At 30.4% G+C, this 22,005-nt stretch overlaps 1 protein-coding gene across 2 annotated transcripts in view; it reads right to left on the reverse strand.

Moving 5' to 3' along the window:
• Positions 1-22,005, reverse strand: part of Zc2hc1a (zinc finger C2HC-type containing 1A) — a 45,410-nt gene that overhangs the window by 12,867 nt on the left and 10,538 nt on the right. For both annotated transcript variants that reach the window (XM_071602278.1, XM_071602277.1), the window contains exons 2-7: positions 19,556-19,632; positions 17,228-17,344; positions 13,313-13,454; positions 11,162-11,310; positions 2,418-2,517; positions 1,745-1,844 (exon numbers count right to left, since the gene is read on the reverse strand). In XM_071602278.1, the coding sequence (XP_071458379.1) occupies positions 1,745-1,844; positions 2,418-2,517; positions 11,162-11,310; positions 13,313-13,454; positions 17,228-17,344; positions 19,556-19,632 (685 nt within the window). The remainder of the gene's footprint in view (positions 1-1,744; positions 1,845-2,417; positions 2,518-11,161; positions 11,311-13,312; positions 13,455-17,227; positions 17,345-19,555; positions 19,633-22,005) is intronic.

Below are 22,005 nucleotides of genomic sequence, written 5' to 3' on the forward strand. Positions count from 1 at the left end.
TAGTGGCATAGTAGAAAGCAAAAGCCTAGTTTTCTAAGATCAGCACTCCTTTTTTTAATATTACCTAGCTTTACATGTCCTACTTAAGAACAGTGGTTAAGTATAAGTTAATATTGCCAAGTGATCAAATTACCAGTATGAAGTACTAGAAAATACTGCCTCTTAAATTCATAATCACTGTAAATGAAACCATAAGCAACATTACAAACACTATAACCTAACATAAAAGACAATTCTATTTGATACAATAAAAAGGCTTTGCAAAATTCATTGTGAATGTATACTTCATTTAACCAACCAATGAGTCAACTCAGTAGAGAAGGGAAAAAAAAAATTTTTACCAATGGAAAATGAGATTCTTTTATTTTTCAGCTGTTAATATGTTACTATTTTATTTTTCAACTATTCCTTCTACTATTACTATGTATCTTTTTAAAAAGATAGCCTGCTTCTTCTTTTTTGGAGGTATAACAAACAGTAAGAAAAATATTCAATTCATCAGCTCTAACAAGTTGAAATTTTTCTTTTCCTACAATAATAACTATATTAAACTCTTTTAGGTCTTATATTTTGTATATGGTATAAATTGGGAAATAAAAGGTAGTTAATCTCACTTGATAAAAACCCTTATATATATTTCCTACAAGAAAATCAAAATGAATGTGAGCCACAGATAACTTATATTTGAAAATAATATGGCTATATTTTATATAACAATAGGGCTATATTATTAGCCTAATTTTCTGATTTATTAAAATGAAAGGGAAAGTAAATTTATAACAGGTGACTTGATATTAAAATCTCTGGCATTACCAACAAATTTTCCATATTAAAATGGATTATTAAAAGTTGATTTAAGCTACTTCATTAATCCTTTTAAGTCCCAAATATTCAATTCTGCCAACGTAACAATTATTTCAAAATCCAAGAATGGCCTACTTGTTTTCAATTTTAAGTTTTTAGAGATGTTCCACAAATGGGATATGGGACAAAATGGGTTTAAAGCCAACTAGGTAACAATGTGTGAAAAATGCATAAAAAAGGATTAAATAAAAGGAAAAGAATTACCCATTTGATATTTCAGCATATATTGTCTATATTTTTACACATAATTTTCTCTGTGTATAGCAGAATTATCTTATTAAAATTTATTTATATTTTTCTGGCTGTAAAATATCCCTTTATAGATTTTCAAAGCATACTATTCAATTAAAGCTAGTGATTTTATTTCACTTTTTTACATTATAATTGTGAACATAATAAAAACAAATAAATAAATATTCAAATATTTAAAGTAAATCTCAACTTGTATCTTGTTTCACTTAACAGCTTGTGGCTTTAAAAAAATTGCTTCTGATTTTGTTATTCATGGTGTGGAGAGGTTTTAATAAAAATACATGCAAAATGTCTAGCACAGTGCCTGACACATAGTGCTTAGCAAGTTATAAGCATTAAATAACCCTTCAAAAAAACATTTCAAAATATTTCATGAGAGTACATTCCTAGAAATAAAATTATTCAACCAAAAATATGATCATTTTAAGGCTCATGATAAATACCATCAGATTATTTTCTAAATACTAGTTTAGGTTCTCAACAAGGATGAGTATGATCCTAATTAACAATACATTAAAAAAAAACTTAGAAAATTAAGTTTAATGAAAAGGCTGATTACTAGAATCAAAATAAAAGTTTAATGCCATTTAAAGACATACCATGAATAAATTATTGAATGTAAACTTACCCTGCCTGAGGAGTTGCTATAGCTTTATGAGAAGGAGATAAGGACTGAAGTTTGTTTCCCAAAGAGCTGCTAACTGAAGGCACTTTACCTGAAGGTGTACCTTATGACAAAAAAGGCAACAGTTAAAGAATTCTCTAAAAAGTTAACATAGAATACAGTATCTGACAAGGAAAACAATTCTTTAGTAATGTTTTTTACAGCTATAAGTCAAGTTATTAATAAAAAAAATTCTTCTTAAAAGTGATATTTTAAAATGTTATTTCCAGGGAATAACATATTCATTTCTAATTTCTAGATTATAACATACATAAAAATAAAGGTACATTTCAGTGGCCAATATGTTCTTCAAACCATTATTATTATTCTTTTAATCAGGAAAATTGTCAAATCAGAGAAGTCTGAGGAACCAAGGTAGAAATGAGAGGAAAATACTTGTGGTCAGTGAATCAAAAAAAGAACCTGGCCAGTTATTCTGAACATATATTAAGTATAAAAACCAATAAAATATCTAAAGTATAAGCTATTGAAAGGTGATTTATTTGTATCCATAAATAATTACTAATGCACATCTCTTAATTATAAAACTATTTTAATAATCCAGAATATAGCACAATCTTTACTTCCTTCTCTAAACAGTTTTTAAAAATTAAGTGATTTTATGGGATCTCATTACCTACAACAGTTTTGCTAATGCCACTTGGCTGTGGTAATCGTGAAGATCCTGATGACATGGTTCCAGGAGAATTTGACTTCTTAAGTGCAGGTGGCTTATACTAAAATAATAAAAATAAAATATTCTATTAACATAATTTTCTGATTATGAATTATAAACTAGTAATTCAAAAGTTCACATTCTTCAAGTCTAAAATTTTAGCTTTACAAGAAAAAAAACTATGGAGATGAATGGTGACACTGCACAACATTATAAGTGTATTTAATCCCACTGACTATAAACTCAAATGTTTATGGTGTAAGTAAAATATTCATATTTACAAAGATTTTTGCTGAAATCATAGAAAGTTTATTTCTCAAAAATGGTCTATTTGGACTAACCCTTTATTGAAAAACTAAAAAACGAGCATGAAAGTATAACAATGTATGTACAAAGTAATTTAAAAAGCACTGAAAGTCAGATGGGAGGAAAAGAAATTGCCAACCTAATTCCAATCAATTTGAGATTTATAATACCTGCTTGGCTATCACATGTATTTGCTTTACAAATTAGACTAGTCAAGGAAATAACACTAATAATTTAATTTAAATATTTCCAGGGTCATAGTACTCCTAGATACCAGGAAGGAACAAACACAAATTTTCTCTGTGAGAAGGCAGATATAAGAAGGCATAATAACCATCATAAATACTTTCTGAATGGTAACAAGTTGAAAATAGTCAATAATAACCATGGAATAACATAATAACAAGGAATAAGTATATGCCATGAATATGGGGGAGAAGACAGGAACACATTTAAGGCTGCCTGATACTACAATTATCAGACACATATTACAACAAAATAATTATGTGTATTATACTTAAATAAATGATGGATATGAGAATAGTTTATGAGAAATTGGAAACAATAAAATGTAGGAAACTAAAAAAACTTCAAGAAATTAAAAATGTGGTAATAAATTACAATCTCAGTGTAAAGGGGTAAAGTAGCTGTATAACTCTCCTGTAGATAATAATTATAAGAGGATTTAAAAAAAAACAAACAAACATAAAAAACAAGACTGAGAGGATCCAAAACTGTGTCCTCTGGGTTTAACTGCCTAAGGTATAAGATACTCTCCCACTCCTAAGAGGAGAAAAACAATGAAAAACAACCAGTTTGGTATATTAACTATAATAATTAGTTTTCAGCAAAATATTTCTAGCAAATGAACAGGGAAATATGGCTTGTACTCGGGCTGGGAATGTGACTCAAGTGGTAGCACGCTTGCCTGGCATGCGTGTGGCCAGGGTTCGATCCTCAGCACCACATATAAACAAAGATGTTGTGTCTGCCGAAAACTGAAAAATAAATATTAAAAAAAAAAATATGGCTCGTACTCAACAAAAAAATGACAGTGAACAGAAATCAATTCCACATGGGCAGAGGTGTCAGATTTAGCAATCAAAGACTTAAAAATAATTATTATAGTTATGTTCAAAATGTTTCTGAAAATAAAATTAAGGGGGGACATGATGAATATGATAAGTAGTAAATAAATAGTAGGGTATCTTAACCGAGAAGGAAGGGAAAATATGATGTTTCAGATAACCAAAAATGGAGAATTCATTGCCAATAGATATGCAATACTGACTCAAGAAACCTTTCCAGACTGATGGGAAATGAAAAAAAGATAGCAGCTTAGATTTGCAAGCAAGAATGATTATGTCTGGGGAAGATAAATACATGTGTAATATAAAGCGCAAAGTATATGTATAAATTAAAACACAAAGTATATGTATAAATTAATATAGGTGTGTATATATATTTGTATATACATATTATGTACATATGTATATAATATTTACACATTTTCAATTACTTTACAAGCAGATGATTGGGCTTTGTTTTGTTTTTAGTATTGGGGATTGAACCAAAGGGCAATTTACCACTGAGATACGTCCCTAGTCCTTTTTATTTTTTATTTTGAGACAAGGTCTGCTAAGTTGCTGAGGCTAGTCTCTAACTTGCCATCCTTTTGCTTCAGCCTCCCAAGTCAATGGCATCACAAGCAAGCACCAATAAGCCTGGCTAAAAGCAGATGACTTTTAAAACAATGAGTCTAACACTTCATAACAACAACATCAAGAGTACTGACAGGCTTATCATGTCTATAAAGTCATTATTTTTTTCATATATTTTAAATATATGTATATATACACACATGCATATCTATATATGTGTGTATATGTATATATAAACACACTAGCACTAAAGATGGTAGGAGGTAAATGGAAAAATTCATAGATAAAAATAAGTTACGCTATTCCTATAGAAAATTTAAAAAAACAAAAAGCAGAGTTAGCCAACAAAAAAAAAGTGTTGCTTATTAAGACAAAAGAGACAGAGAAGTAAAAGAAGAATCAAAAATTGAAGAATGCAACATGGCAGACCTCAGCACAACCTATCAAGAATAATTACATTAAACAGAAATGTCTCAACACTTCAACCAACAGGTTATGGTTGCTAAGCTAAATTAAAAAAAAAAAAAAAAGAAGAATGAATTATAGGCTGTCTACAGAGTATGCAAAGACATTTAAAGAAAAGAAAGAACAAAAAATGAATAATTAAGTAAATGACTATATTCTTACCAGATGAAACACATTTGAACAAAAGGAATGCTGCCACAGAAAAGGGATACATCACATGGTAAAAGGGACATATATAACAAATTATAAATATTAAGAGAAATTCACTTATTTGTAAAACTCAAGAGCAGAGCACATATTTTTTTTCCAGATGTCATGTAACATCCACCAAAAAAGAATATGTGCATCAATAAAACAAATCTCAATAAGGTGGAAATTTTGCCTAATGTTTTACCAGACTACAACAGAATTAAACAAAAATAAAACATTGAGAAAAAGCCCCAACTATCCATAACTAAATGCTTCACTCTGAAATAAACTATGAGTAATAGAATTACATATTAGAAAATATTTTAAACTGATCAATAAGAAGCATATTGAGATTTGTATATATTGGAAAGCCTAGAAATGTATTCATATCTGGATAAATAAGATCTGCCAAAACTGAATCAAAGAGGACATAGAAAACCTAAACAAACCTATAACTACAGCAATGAGCTAACAGCAGTAATAAAAAGCCTTCCAACAAAGAAAAAACAAGATGGATTTTTAGTTGAATTCTACCAAACCCTTAAAGTAATGCCAATACTCTTCAAATTATTTGATGAAATAGAAATGAATCAACAAGTACATGAAAAAATGCTCACCATCTCTAGCAGTCAGAGAAATGCAAATCAAAACCACCCTAAGATACCATCTCACTCCAGTAAGATTGGCAGCCATTATGAAGTCAAACAACAACAAGTGCTGGTGAGGATGTGGGGAAAAGGGTACTCTTGTACATTGCTGGTGGGACTGCAAATTGGTGCGGCCAATTTGGAAAGCAGTATGGAGATTCCTGGGAAAGCTGGGAATGGAACCACCATTTGACCCAGCTATTGCCCTTCTCGGACTATTCCCTGAAGACCTTAAAAGAGCGTACTACAGGGATACTGCCATATCGATGTTCATAGCAGCACAATTCACAATAGGTAGACTGTGGAACCAACCCAGATGCCCTTCAATAGATGAATGGATAAAAAAAAATGTGGCATTTACACACAATGGAGTATTACGCAGCACTAAAAAATGACAAAATCATGGAATTTGCAGGGAAATGGATGGCAGTAGAGCAGATTTTGCTAAGTAAAGCTAGCCAATCCCTAAAAATCAAATGCCAAATGTCTTCTTTGATATAATGAGAGCAACTAAGAACAGAGCAGGGAGGAAGAGCAGGAGGAAAAGATTAACATTAAACAGAGACATGAGGTGGGAGGGAAAGGGAGAGAAAAGGGAAATTGCATGGAAATGGAAGGAGACCCTCATTGTTATACAAAATTACATATAAGAGGTTGTGAGGGGAATCGTAAAAAAAAAACAAGGAGAGAAATGAATTACAGTAGATGGGGTAAGAGAGAAGATGGGAGGGGAGGGGAGGGGGGATAGTAAAGGATAGGAAAGGTAGCAGAATACAACAGTCACTAATATGGCATTATGTAAAAATGTGGATGTGTAACCAAGGTGATTCTGAAATCTGTATTTGGGGTTAAAATTGGGAGTTCATAACCCATTTGAATCTAATGTATGAAATATGATATGTCAAGAACTTTGTAATGTTTTGAACAACCAATAAAAAAAATTAAAATTAAAAAAAAAAGAAATGAATGGAATACTTCCTTCTATCAAGCCAATATTACACTCATACCAAAAGAAGAACAGAACACATCAAGGAAAGAAAACTACAGACCAATATCCCTGATGAACTTAGATTCAAAAATACTTGAACAGTAGCAAATCATGTTCAACAATATGTGAAGAAGAGTGTACACCACAGTCAAGTTGGTTTTATTTCAGAGGCAAGGATGGCTTAATACATAAAATAAATATAATTCGTCACATAAAAAGAATTAAGAACAAAATTACTTGGTCATCTCAACATATGCAGTGAAGGCTTTTGACAAAATTTAATACCCATTCATGATAAAAACACCAAAGAATCTAGGGATAGAAGGAATCTACCTCAACATTATGAAGGCTATAAATGAAAAAATCCAAATCCAATTTCATGGTAAATGGGGAAAAACTGAAAGCATTCCTTTAAAATCTGAAAGAAGACAAGACTGTTCACTCTCACTACTCCTATTTTATACAGTGTTAGAAATTCTAGTCAGAGCAATTAGGCAAGAGAAGGAAATAAAAGGATAAACACAGAAAATGAAGAAATCAAACCATCACTGTTTACAGATGATATGATCCTATATCCAAAAGATCCAAAAAACTCCAACAAAAGACTTCTAGAGCTAATAAACAAATGTGGCAAAGTAGCAGTGAACAAAATCAACATACAAAGATCAATAGCTTTCCTATATACCAATAATAAACATGTTGTGAAAGAAATCAGGAAAATAATTCCATCTGTAATAGGCTCAAAAAACAGAAAACAAATAAAACAACAACAAAACACCTTTAGAATAAGTCAAGGATGTGAAAGACTTCTACAATGAAAATACTGAGAAAGAATTTAAAGAAGACCTCAGAAGATGGAAAGACTTCCCATAATCATACATATATAGGAAAAATTAATATTGTTAAAATGGTGATACTACCAAGAGCAATATACAGATTCAATATGATCCCCATAAAAATACCAATGAGATCACAGAACTAGAAAAACAGTCCTAAAATTCATTTGGAAGAATAAAGACCCAGAATATCCAAAGCAATTTTGAGGTTAATAAGCAATGCTGGAGACATTATAATATCTGACTTCAAACTATTCTACAGTTAGAGTAACAAAAACTGCATGGTAGTGGCATAAAAACAAACACAAAGACTAATGGTACAGAATATAAGATACAAAGATAAACCCACACATCTACAGTCATCTGATTCTTGATAAAGGTGCCAAAAACATACACTGGAGAAAAAGATAGCCTTTTTATCAAATGGTGCTGGGAAAACGGTTATCCATATATAGAAGAGTGAGACTAGACCTTTATCTCTTACCCTGCACAAAAATCAACTTGAAATGGATCAAAGACATAGGAATTAGACCAGAAACTATGCAACTCCTAGAAGAAAACACAGGACCAACACTTCAACTTTTAGGCACAGGCAAAAACTTTCTTAATAGGACCCATGAAGCTCAGGAAATAATATCAAAAGAGTTGATTCACAATATGATAAATGGGATGGTATCAAATTAAAAAGCTTCTGAACAGCAAAGTAATCAATTAAAAGTGTGAAGAAAGAATCCACAGAATGGGAGAAAATGTATGCTAGTTAATCTTCTAACAGAGGATTAAAATCTAGAATATATAAAGAACTCAAAAAACTTTACACCAAAAAAATCAAATAACCCAGTTAATAAATGGACAAATGAATTAAACAGACACTTCTCCAAAGAAGAAATACAAATGGCCAACAAATATATGAAAAAATGTTCACCATCCTTAGTAATTAGGAAAATGCAAATCAAAACTAGACTGAGATTTCATCTTACACCAGTCAGAATGGCTGACATTAAGAACACTAATAATAAATTCTAGAGAGGATGGGGAGAGAAAAAGAATACTTTTACACTATTGATAGGACGGCTATTTAGTACAACAATAGAAATCAGTATGGAGGTTCCGCAAAAGACTAGACATGGAACCAACATATAACTCAGCAATACCACTCTTCAATATTTATCCTGAAGAATTAAAGTCATCATACTACAGTGATTCATGCATACCCATGTTTGCAGCAGCACAATTCACAAATTGTGAAAGCAGTCTAGGTGTCCACCAACAGACAAACGAATTTTTAAAAATGTGGTAATATATATGCAATGGAGTTTTAATCGGCCATAAAGAAAAATGAAATGATGTCATTTGTAGAGAATAGATAGAACTAGAGACCATATGTTAAATGAAATAAGTCAAATTAAGAAATTTAAGAGTTATATGTTTTTCTTCCATATGTACAAGCTAAAGAGGAAAAAGGAAAACAAAAGCAGGGGGCAGATCTCAAGAAAATTAAAGGGAGATCAGTAAAGGGAAAAGGCACCAGAGGAGGTTGGGAAGAAGGGAAAAAGTGTTAGGGAGTGAAACTAGTCAATTGTATTGTTATATTCTGTATTGTGATAAATCCCATCAGTATGTCCAACTATAATGCTTCTATTAAAAAATGTGGAGAAAAAGAATTGTAAGATGCACTCGAACAATGCAATGAAAAAAAGTCTTCGTAAAGATGTAATAAAATTTCAGAAGCCTCTTGCAAGGCTGGAAAAAGAGGTAAACAAAACAAAACTACTTGTTGGAGAGAAAAATGAAAATATAAAATATCAGTTTCAGGAATGAAAAAGGGGAATAAATAACATGCCACTTAATGGCATGTTATTTGTAGGCATTAAAAAGTTAATAATTTTATGTCAATAAATACAACTATATATATAAAAGAGGTAAATTGCTTTTAAAAAGCAAAATGCTAACTGAAAAACCAAGAACTACCACATTAAACAACCTTACAATTAATAAAATAATTTATGTAATAATTTAAAATCTCAGAAAAAAGGAAACTGTATGCCTAGAAATCTTCACTGTTGAACTCCAGAAAAAAATGTAAGAAAAAAAAAATAACAAAAACTTTTCCAGAAAATAGGAAATAACTGCAAACCTCTGATGAGGCAAGTATTACTCTCAATCAATACCAGCCAAATTATAGATCATTTCATCTATCCTTCCCCATAAGGATAGATGAAAAATTTTTTAACAAAATTTTAGTATATCAAATTAAAAAAACATAAAAATAATAATTCTTGACTAAGGAGAATTTACTCACTGAATGCAAATTAAGTTTGACATTTGAAAATCAGTGTAATTTATCATAAGCATAACATAATGCAGGAAAAACCACATTAGTGTTTGGATAGATAAACAGCATTATACAAAATTCAAATTACATTTGCAGTTAAAGAACAAAAACAAATACAAACAAATAAACCCTCATTAAATACAGGAGAACATTCTTAGCTTGACACAAGTCAGAGATGAAAACTCACAGCTAGCTAATATAGTACTGCACAGTCAAAAATCAAATGTTTGCCAAACTACCCTCGAATTTGCAATCCTCCTGCCTCAGTCTCCAGAGGACCAGGGGATTACAGGCATGTGCCATTGTGCTCAGCTTAACAAAAGGTGTTTTCCCCAAAATGACAATGATATTAATGATATGGTCTATTTTCAATAACATTTTAAGAACTCAGTACAAAGATTCTCTCAAAGAAGCCCCTATTGTATTGGGGGTCTTTTAATCTAACATATTACTTGTAAGTAACAAGAGATATGAACTCAACCATTTGTTGTTTAGATTTACAACACTCAATAAAACCTGCTAGATCAGATACAGGGGTACTCATCTGTAGTATCAGTTATTTGGGAGGTTGAGAAACCAAAGATCCTTTGGCCACAGGAGTTCAAGGTCAGACTGGGAAATACAGTGCAACCCCTTCTCAAAAGAGAAAAAAATTTGTTCGTAAAAAAAAGCTATGTGAAAACAGAAATATGCTCATAAGTCTAACATTGTCAATATTTTTGTGTGATAGTGTTTAAAGAAAAACAATAGTGTTAAAAAAATTAATTTACTATAAAACCTTATATATCAGTAGTTTATGGGCTTTCATATACATTGTTTCATTTGTTTTTCATAATCATCAGGTGGTTATCACTTAATGGCATGTTATTTGTCTAGAAGTTCCAAAGAAACAATTAGAATGTGAATCCAAGTTTCCCTTCCCTCATGTACATTTCTCAGTACTGACATGATTTTCAAACTTTGACTTTTATTGCCATTAACTCAGTCTTCCAAACCTTTTATGTTTCCTCTGAATTTGGTAATCCTATGTTTAATTTATTTTATTACTTTATTACTCTTTAAATTGATACATTTTCAAGTCCCTACCAACTCAAGTACTTCTCAAATCAATTAATTTTAATAATTATTTTCAATTAAGCATTTTAATCCCTTAGACATTTATTTTATCAGGTGATAAAATTATAGTATAATGTCCTCTAAAGCATAAACATAAACTATGAATCTCAAAGTGTCATTTTCTCATTGATCGATAGAAATTATTAAAATTGAGCATTTCACCTGTGTCCGAGAAGTTGGTTTTCCTTTGGTGTCAGTAGAAAACTTGCCTTTGTTACTAATACGTGCTGCCTGTTCTTTACAGAAATTGATATGTCTATCAGCTGCATTTTCATTAAATCTCCTTTGGCAATATGGACACTGAATATAATCTAAGACAGAAACAGATTAATAAGAGAATACCTGAAAGGGGATATTAAGAATCATTGGTTTTTAATGAACAATAATTAAAGATGCATAACATAGTTAATATCTGATAAGCAAAAACTCCCATTTCCATATAACATCCAGCCTGATAAACTTAGTAAAGACTATAAAGAAAAAGTCCAATGAATTCATTCTAATTTTTTTCTAACTTTGAATCAAATTTGAGGAGAACTGAAGAGAAAAAAAGAACAAAAGATAAATCTTCAGGACAAAAGAATGAATAAGTAGAAGAAAAGAGATCATTTCTCCTTTACTTCTATAATACCGTATGCTTTCATTCTGTATATATACTGTATATGGTAGACTAGTTAAAACTAATATACCGTACTAATATACCACTTAAAATATAGATTTATCCATAGAATCTTATACATCCATTAGAGAAAACCATCGAAAAATAGTTTTATTCACTTCCAACAACTTTACTTTCTTTTAGAGGTCCTAACAGATGGAAGAAGTGATTTTAAAAAACTTAAAATTAACATAATTAATTCAAATTTAAGAGACAATGGATATTTCTAAGACAAAATATTCTTCCAAAATGTAGTAACTGTAAATAAAATTTCTTTTAATATTGAATGTCAAAATTAACCCATAACCAAATTTTGAATCATTTCAAAGGACCTCAACTGAATGAAAAACTGGGAATAAACAAAAAATTAGTGCCAAAAAAAAAAATCTTCACTTATTTCAACATGTTTACTTTTAGATAGGGAGTGTGATCTTTAAAAATTACACTAAAACCCCTAATAACAAAGAAGTAGTTTTTGTCAAGCCAAAGAGAATTTTCTAAATCCCATTACCATTCCAAAGAACTGGTACTCCCTCACTCACTAATGCAGACATGAAAAGAAAAAAAAAAAAAAAAATGTATGCAATATCCAAATACCTACAAAGTAGAAAACTCAACTTCATGGGTAAAATAAAGACAGAAGTGTTTCAAAGCCCAGTTGGAGCATCTCAGAAATAGTCAAAACAATTAAAAGTAATTACTAATACTCTAAAGTAGTATTTGGCAAAGTATAGCCTATGGGCCAAATTCAGCCTGCCTGTTGCCTCTTTATGTAAATAATATTTCATTGGAACAACATAGCTATGCCTGTTCATTTATACATTATCTATGACTTATTGAAATAATGAAAGAGTTAAAGTTCCAACAGGTACCTTATGGCATACAAAGTCTAAAAAGTTTACTTTACGGCTTTTTATTTGCAGACCTCTCCTCTACAATAAAATATTTTAAAAAAAGATTGTGTCTAGATTTGCTGAACAACATTCTCTTTCCTAAGAAATAAACCTCAATCTAGAATACTAACTCAATTTTAATGTGGCTAACTTGTTCATTAAAATAAACTTTAGGCTGTTCTAATAACCAATAGCTAATTGTCTATTAGGATCACAATATCTCATGTGGGTTTGCCAAAATCTTGTTTTACATTTTGTTAACCCTGAACAATGCAACTTTTAGCTATTCAATGAAGAAAATAAAATTAAAAGCATAATTTAGGTAATCAGTCTATATCATAGTTTTCCTATGTGAGATATATACCTTACAAATATTGGCCTTTTTTTCTTCCTAGATAAGATACCAAAGAACTAGTCAACATAACTATCTGAATTCCACTCAATGACTGTATCTCAACCCACAATGAACATGATTAATTTATCTCCTAGAAAACTAACATATAATTTTCCATATAATTTTTAAACATGCTATAATTTTTATGCTTAAATACAAGTACTGTGATAAAAGGATAATGCACTCCTACACTCCACACAGATTTATCTTTATAATCCTAGATGGCTGGGATATGACCATTATTTAATATCAAAGTATTTAGAGATTATGCTTTAGGTTCAAGTTTTGTTACAACTTAAAATGCATAAATATTCTATCATTATTTTCTGTCCATGTGAATATTTATATCAACAGTATTCCATATATACCAGGATCATAAGAAGGTGGAGGAGGAGGAGGAAGTTTGCCACCCTCTTTAAGTGCCTGATCGAGGCCTTTAGCTGCTCTTATGGTGGCAATGAATTCTTCATGTTTTCTTCTCCAATTTGAAGGTTTCTTTGGTGGTTCTGGCTATAAATGAAGAAAACCCAATATCAAAACTATTAATAAATATAAATAAAACCTGAGATAATGCCAAATCATTTAGTATCATATTCTCTTAACAGGAATCCTTAAAAGATTCCTTCCCAAATTAACTTTTTATGCAGTTGCACTGTATGCAACTTTTAAAATATAATTCTAATTGACAGACATCCTCTATAGGTGTAACATGCATTTATGCTCCCAGTAATAGTGCATTTTTCTGTTTTCCTATAATCTCTCCAATGAAATTTAGCAAACTTTTGAGATTTCAACTGACTAAAAGGTGAAATATTGTCCTCTCTAATGTGGATTTAATTGGATTTTTCTTGCCCTGAGATTGAACATTCTTTCACTTCACTAAACACCATCTGTATCATTTATCCTATAAACTTTTTATATTCCTTGTCCTGTTTATTGGTTGGGTTCTTGGGTCTGTGTGTGACAATTTCTAGTAGTTCTTTAGCTATTATTCCCTCCAACAACTGGCCTGTCTTTTGACTTTGCTATGGATCCTTTAAAATGCAGAACTTTTTAAAAGGTAGTTTAATTTACTAATCTTTTCTTTCATAGTCTGCAATCACAGTAAGTACCTGGACCAAACACATACCAAGGCCAACATAGTAAGTTTGCCTGGGCCAAACACATACCAAGGCAAAATAAAATGTTCCCATGTTTCCTTCTGGAACATGGATGGTTTCCATTTTAAAAATTTAAATTTTAAAATTGTATTCAGTTGTAATTATTCTGGTAAATGGTGAAATATATGAATTCAATTCATTATTTTCTTTTAAGAAGACAATGCAGCTATCAAACCACCCTTTAACTTTTTTCCCCACAGAACTGTGAAAACATATTAATCACAAACTAAACCCTTTTGAATCTGGGCATATTTCAAAACTTTCTCTTCCATTCCATTTTTCTAACTATCCTTAAGTTAGTACTAGTATTTTAAATATTGAGACTTTATAACATATATTGATATGACAGGGTAATCCTATTTTATTATCTTTTGCAATATTTTCCTGGTTATTCTTTTAACCAGCAATATTATACCTTCTAGTATACTGTATCTTCTAGTAACTCTTTTCCAATTTCTATACATCCAATTTCTTTTTCTTATCTAACAGTATCAGTTAGCACTTACTCTATTGGCTGCAGTTTAATCTCATCCCTAATTTTAATGGACTACCAATGTCTTTACACTAAATAGGATGCTGACTCATGTATCATGAAATAAAGATTTTATCATATTACTTAAATACCTAGAAAGCAACTTTCCAACTAGTTTATGAGAGCCACAAAACTTTGATATAAGGGAAAATTAAAGACCCACATCTTTTATGGATATAGATACCAAAAAAATCTTAAATAAAAACTTTCTTATTTTATAGGTAAATGTCTACTCATAAAATTCATCTGCTCCATAAAGAGTATTACTCATCTATTGGTAAGTTTGACTGCTCCTTGGTATTTTTTCTTCTCATAGTATCTTTGTATCAATGTAAACAGGTTTCTTATTACTCATCCTTGAATGCATCAGATTTTCCTGGCACAACTACTTGCAAGAGATTTTGGGGAAGAGAGGCCCAGGGTAGACTTCCAGGCTACATATCAGCAACCATTTTCTTTGTTAGACCAAATATAGACTACTTACTACAAATAAGATCTCTCTGTTTGTTTCCATGTTACCCTAGGTTTAAGAGGTTTTAATGTTGGAATATCAGTTCCTTCAGCTCTTTGTCTGCTTGAATCAAAAGTCTTCTGTTTTTCAGTGGCAGTTTTCTGACTCTTCTACTTGTGTAAAACAAAAATAGTATGTATACAAAAGGCTACTGCTGCCAGCTCTGCTTCTCTCAGTTCCCACAACCACTTCTAAAAAGCACACCTGAGTTTAAGTTGGGCCTCTACACATAAGTTTGCGAGAACCTATGCTACTGGGCCTGCTCAATTCTCTCTTCCTCATTCTTGGCTTTTGAACAACTTCAGTCCTGCTCATTCTAGGGCCTGGCTATCCAATTTCCTACACTTTATCTTGGTTCCTGCCTTGGCTGCAGTTAACAAAGGGATATATTCTTTCTAACAAGACCTCTCATCTCTGAGGAATCACCTTCAAGTTGAAGAGATCTTTCCCCTCTAAGGCATGAGATTCTCACTATCTGATCCATGGGACTTTCAGAAACTTCCAGGACTTTCCATTTTCAGTACCTTAACCTGGATCTCAACTGCTTTGGGCAGCACTTATATGTATTTGGTAGTCTGTGCCTTTAGTTTTACCAAAAATAGAGTTCATACAGTTGTTGTGCCCCTACTCTGCTTATCATTTTGTAGGATTTCCTTGATCTAGGTAAATAACATTGAGAACCATATTATAATGTTCAAATCTTCTAAAACACTGGCCTCAAAGTTGCATGGGTATATGATTTTGTTAATGGGTACAAGGATTTTGTTAAAAGTGAATTCTAATTCAGTATCTCTGTGTGGACCAAAGATTCCATATTTCCAACAAGTTTTCAAATATGGCTGATATTACTGCTCTATGGACCACACTTTTGGGAGCAAGGCAATTAATTAATTAATACAAAAGAATGGTTTTTTACTTTGCTTTTAAAAAAACTATTAAATATAACTCCCTATGGATAATATTATTTAATCTCCACAATAACCCCCCAATACAGATACTACTTCTATCACCATTGTATAGTAAATGGAAGCATACATAATTTGCCCAAAATAACATTAGATGTTACACAGCCAGAGTCAAATCCAGATATGTGGCCATACATATGAAGTAATACTGCATCCAAAGATTGGGCTAGTTTATCTACTTAAACTAATATAATCATATTATCTGGGAGGTTACTAAGAAAAACTTCAAATACTGATTTTTGTACCTTATTCAAATTTCACCATTCTTACCATAAATATTTACAGACTATAAAATGAAGATAAATATTTGATTTTCCTATATTGAAATAATTTTATTCTAAGATTAATTTCTTTTAGGGAAGTGTTCCTCTTATACCCTGGAAGAAGTTATTAGCATTGAAAGCAGTGTTTTTTTTGCTGTTGTTGTTTCAAAAACCACTCAATAAGGTACTTCACCTAGATCATTTCAATGAACTGACCATTTAAAACTATATGTGACAATGCATTTAAATGATTTATTCTTAGCTATGTAACATATGACAGATATTAAGAAGAGACTATCATGAGAGGTTCTTTGCTTTGGTTCCAAGAAAGAAAATAAGGTAACAGATATATGTGGGACAACTGAACAACTGATAAATCTTATCCCCAGAAAGCATAATATAAATTATAAGTACTGGCCATAAACCAATTCATCAAAGTAATCAACTTCTATTATGCTAACATGTTTGTAAGAAAAGCTTTATTTTCCATATATGAACTTAAGAGGTTATAATGGTAAGAAAGAGTTCAAAACTTAAGTTATATCTTAAGTATTAACAATGACTTAAAAAGAATGTATGAACACATTTGTTTTAATTATTTCCCACTGATAGCTAAGCAACTGGCTCTCAAATGCTACAAATTTCTCACTATATTTGATGAAGTTTGAGATGACACTTTAATGTCCCCTTTACAGTTAAAATTTCAATTACAATGTAAGTTAATAAAAATTCTTAAGCTAAATACATAGAATTTTATTAATCATAGCATAACAGATAATTATAATTGTTAATAACAGATAATTATAATTGTTAATATACATAACAGTAAGATTAATTCTGTTAAAAAGTTACCCTAGGTTTAAGAGGTTTTACTGTTGGAATATCAGTTCCTTCAGCTCTTTGCCTGCTTGAATCAAAAGTCTTCCGTTTTTTAGTGGCAGTTTTCTGACAAATGGGTCCATGCTTTTTCTGTTAAGATGAAAACATGCAACATATTATTTTCTTCCCTACAGAAGAGAACATTATAAAACATAAGTTGAGAGTGGTTTAAAAAATCTGAGCCTAACTAAAAACCTGAAGATCATATAATGATAATGTATGCTTTGTCTTAACTATATTTTTTTAAAATGTATATGTAAAATGCATAAGTTTTCTTTCTTATAGCAAGAAATTATAGAAAAATACTTTTGTAAAATTTTACTAAGAGTTATATAATACCTTTCTGGTAAGGAAAAGAATATAAAATCAAATCTACTTGAATGAAAAGCAAAGGTCTTCACACCTAAACATGGGTACTAGAAAAAGAAATGCTATATAGAGAAGAATGCATTGATTTTAGGATTAACAAAAGCTAACATAATAGGAATAATGTAGATTAACAAAAGTAACATATTAGTTATGTTAATATAATGTTAACACAAAAATAAAGACAAAATGGTCTTTTATCTCTTTCTTCCCTTCTAGAATTCACACTTTCTAATTTTCTTCACTAAGATTTTTTTTTTTAAGATATCTAGTGTTCTATTCCTATAGGGTTTTTAAAAAATAGTTACCAATTCATTCATTTTAAATACCAGTAAACTTCTCTTAACTGGCTTTTAATTAATCAATTAGATAAAACAAATTCTTCCTTCACTATACAAAGCACATTGACTGATGACATTACAATACAGGCATTTTTTTCATTTGTGTTCTAAGAAACTCTGAAGAAGCTGGAACCATTAAATTTTATCTGAAAAAAAAAAGCAAATTTGAGAGCTGGCTTATTTGAAGTCAGGAGCCTGTTATGCTTTCAGTAGACAATTAGTAATCAACTGTTTCACAGATCTGTTTTCAATTTCAACAAATAAGCACTATAATTATAGCTGTTAGAATAAGAGTTCTTAAGTAATAAAAACAGGCTCGCATGTGATTTTCTACTACACCCGTGTATGTCTAGTCTCACAAATTTAGTTGTTATGTGTCAAGTGCCTGTGGAGTTCATTTCCAAACCTGATTATACAAAGTGTAGTTATTATAACTATATCATTTAATTTAATATTAGATAAATAAATAACTGAGGGAGAATTGGCATTTTTGTCTGTGAAAATTCAGCTGACTGCTTTGAAAATACTTTGAAAAACAGTGATTTGATGAGAAAAAAAAAAAAATCCCTACATGTGTGGGAAAGATATTTCTAAAGGATTACAAAAAAGTCAAATTATTTAGGTGTCCACTGTCAAATGAACTTTTTTTTATCATTAATCCCTCATTTTGCTTTAAAGAAATAAACTGGAAACAAGGATATGCACAGTATATTTTGCCAGCAGATCCCTATTTTTAACATATTATTTATCAAAATTTTAATAAATACATAATTATGTTCAAAGTTAAAATATTTAAAGTATATAAGGCATAATTTTTATTTTTTCTTATTTAGCTAATTTTTATTAAGATCAATTAGAAGAATTTCTATTTGTATGGATTACAAAACTATTTTTGCAACCAAAACTATTTAAAAAATGAAAAATGCATTTTAGGTACACTTGTATATTGTAAAAAAAAAATTATGTTTTTTTTTCTTTGCAATATTTCAAACACAGGAGAGTTAAGAGATTAGTATAATGAAGTCCAATTTACTCTTCACTGCTTTGACAATTAATAGCATTTTAGCACTTTTGTTTTGTGTAGCCCTGCTTTTTTCCCCTAAAGTATTTTAAAGCAAATCCTAGACGTTATATCATTTTGTATCTATAAATACATTATTGTATACATTAAGAGATGTTTGGTAGCCCGGCATGGTAGAACATGCCTGGAATCCCAGTGACTCAGGAGGCTGAGGCAGGAGGATCATAAGTTCTAGGCCAACCTGGGCAACTTAGCAAGACCCTATCTCAACATAAAAATGAAAAAAAAAAAAAGGGGGGGGGGGGTGGTACTAAAAAAAGGGGGGGGGTGTGTTTGTTCTGTTTGCTTCTGATAATATTAACACTTTAACAGAGAAGTCAGAAGACCAAACTCTGAAGGAAAGAGAGTATTCTGGAAGAATGACACAAATGGAACCCAAACACCTCAACAAGTTTTACAAAACTTCAAAATTCATTCTACATAAATTCTCTCCATGTGAGTTATTCTTAAGTACTGAACAATTACAGATCTATTAAACCCCAAAGGAAAAAAATACAGATTCAGTCTACTCACTAATGCTACTGGAAAGAATGTTCTTCCACAAATTTTGCAAGGCAACAACTCTCCAACTTGGACAACACTTCCGTTTTCTAAAACAGAAAAGAATTTTATAAATAATTTCTGTGGCTCATATTGTGAAACTTCAAATTTCAATGTTTTCTCTTAGTTTCATAGGTAATTGTTAGTTCTTTTGAAAAATGCTTTGTTTCATTTAAAAATAAGCAAAATTACCAATTAAAATGGCATAAGGCTTAGAATTATTAGTGATCAAAAATATCATGGTAAATGAGAGTGATTAAGAATAACCAAACTGATATTAGAAATATCTAGTTTACTTGTTATTATTTAACCAAATTAATTTATCATCTCTTACTTATGAGTTGATTTCATTGTAAATTAGTAACTTTAAAAATCAAATCAATCTTATTAATATTCAAGGCATGAAGAATTATTGTTTTTTCTGGTTAAGTGTCTTCCTGACATAATATAGAGAAACTAGAATAAAAAGAATTTTCTTCCAATTACCAACAGCAAACAAAAAGTATAAGGCTCCAAAGGTAAGATCACTTAATTAGAATGCAAACTGCATTTATGAGGCAAATTTTTCATTTTTTACACATATAATACTTATTAATATTCACTAGACCAATCAATTGAGGTTTTCTGACCTCATAAGCACAATTCATTAAATTATAAAGCAGCTACAATTTTCATTCAATTAAAATTCAACTAAAAAAAAATTACATTATTTGTGATTCTACATAACTGAATCCACTTGTCATTTATTTTCTAGCCAATTTTCAAACCTAAATTTATTTTCATACCAGTAATTTTCTAAAAGTGATATTTTTACAAACCTGTAAAATTTTCCCAATATTTTCTGTTGAATATTTTATTGATTGTTAAAATTATTTTACCATATGAACAACAAAAACATTTTCTTCTAAAAGTAACACTAAAAAATCATGAAATGTCAATTTTGACTTCATTTAATATGTTCTACAGCATTTGGTGAGATTATATAAAACTAGTGAAATAATGCACTGGTGAGAAAACACTCTAACATAGCAAAAGAAAAACTTCTTCGTTCTATCTTTCTAGTATTATTCTGCCTTATTCTAGTAGTAAAAAAGTGACTGTTACCTCAGAGGGACTCCATGTCTGTATAGCTGCAGTTCAGCAGTGAACATTACAAAAGTAAAGCTAAGATTCTCCTGATTTGTCCTTCTATAATACCAAGGGCTAGGTTATTTAAGGAGAGCAATCTCATTTATCTGGATCCCTTAATTCCAATAACAACCCAGAAGGCTGAAACGGTTACTAGATAGACTATCCTTTAGGTTCATTAAAAATGATGGTCAAAGTCACATGGCATGTTCAAAGTTTATAAGCTTACTGACAGTTATCATGTATTCCTTTATATACTAAGCAATGATTTAAAATTTTATCAATACACATATTAAAAATATATATTTCATTTGCTTTTTTAAAAAGTATACACCTGCCCCCAAATTTAACTACTGAGAAAAATCAATTCAACACATTAAAATAATCTGAGTATCTAGTTGAGTACCTACTGGTTACCAAATATACCAAGTAATAGTAGCATAGGGTGCAATGACAAAACCACTGTTCTCATAAAGCTAACACAATACTATTTATTTATTCAATATATCTGAAAACAAATCATCTTCCATTTTTCATACAAAAACATAAAAATCATAATATTACCATACTATAAAATCCAATTATTGAAATTAATTTCCACATGTCATCAAGCACGTTTAAAATGTCATAAAGGAAAAGAAAATCACTGTCACTAAAAGGCATAAAAAATAATGCATTTAAGAGCAGTTATCTCAAGTAAAAGAAAAATCTTTATGAAAAATCATTCTTCATTCAAAACAAGTATATACACAAATTTCTAATTTCCTGCTGTATTAGTTGATCAAAAAGCATACCCTTATGGTTCATGAAATATGGAATTTGCAAATGGGTTGATGTCAAGATCTACTGAAAACACAAAATGTATACTCAAAAGGTCATGATAAATAGGTTAGGCCTTGGAGTCCAAAGCCACAGTTTGTTCTAATATTATTCATTAAAGGAATTGATAGTGGTAGAAAGACACTTGAATTTGTTTAATATTATCTAACTTCAAGACTCAATGCTGTCATTAAGAACTATGAATCCCTGGGTAAGATTTTAACTTCTCTTAAGGTCAGATTCCCTTTTTACAAAATAAAGAAGTTAGCTTAAATGACATATGTGGCCCCCTTCTACCTGTAACATACGTTTAACAAAATTTTATACCTTCCGACTGTATTAGCAAGAAATTTACATGGATGACAAGGCATCTTTTTTACTGGTGTCATATTTTGAAAAAGTTCCTCAAATATGAGAATGATTAAACCAATGAAAATGATGGAATAAATACTTTAGAAGTATGTTTATGAATCATT

The sequence above is a fragment of the Marmota flaviventris genome, chromosome 15 (assembly GCF_047511675.1).
Source record: "Marmota flaviventris isolate mMarFla1 chromosome 15, mMarFla1.hap1, whole genome shotgun sequence".
NCBI classification, from domain to species: Eukaryota; Metazoa; Chordata; class Mammalia; order Rodentia; family Sciuridae; genus Marmota; species Marmota flaviventris.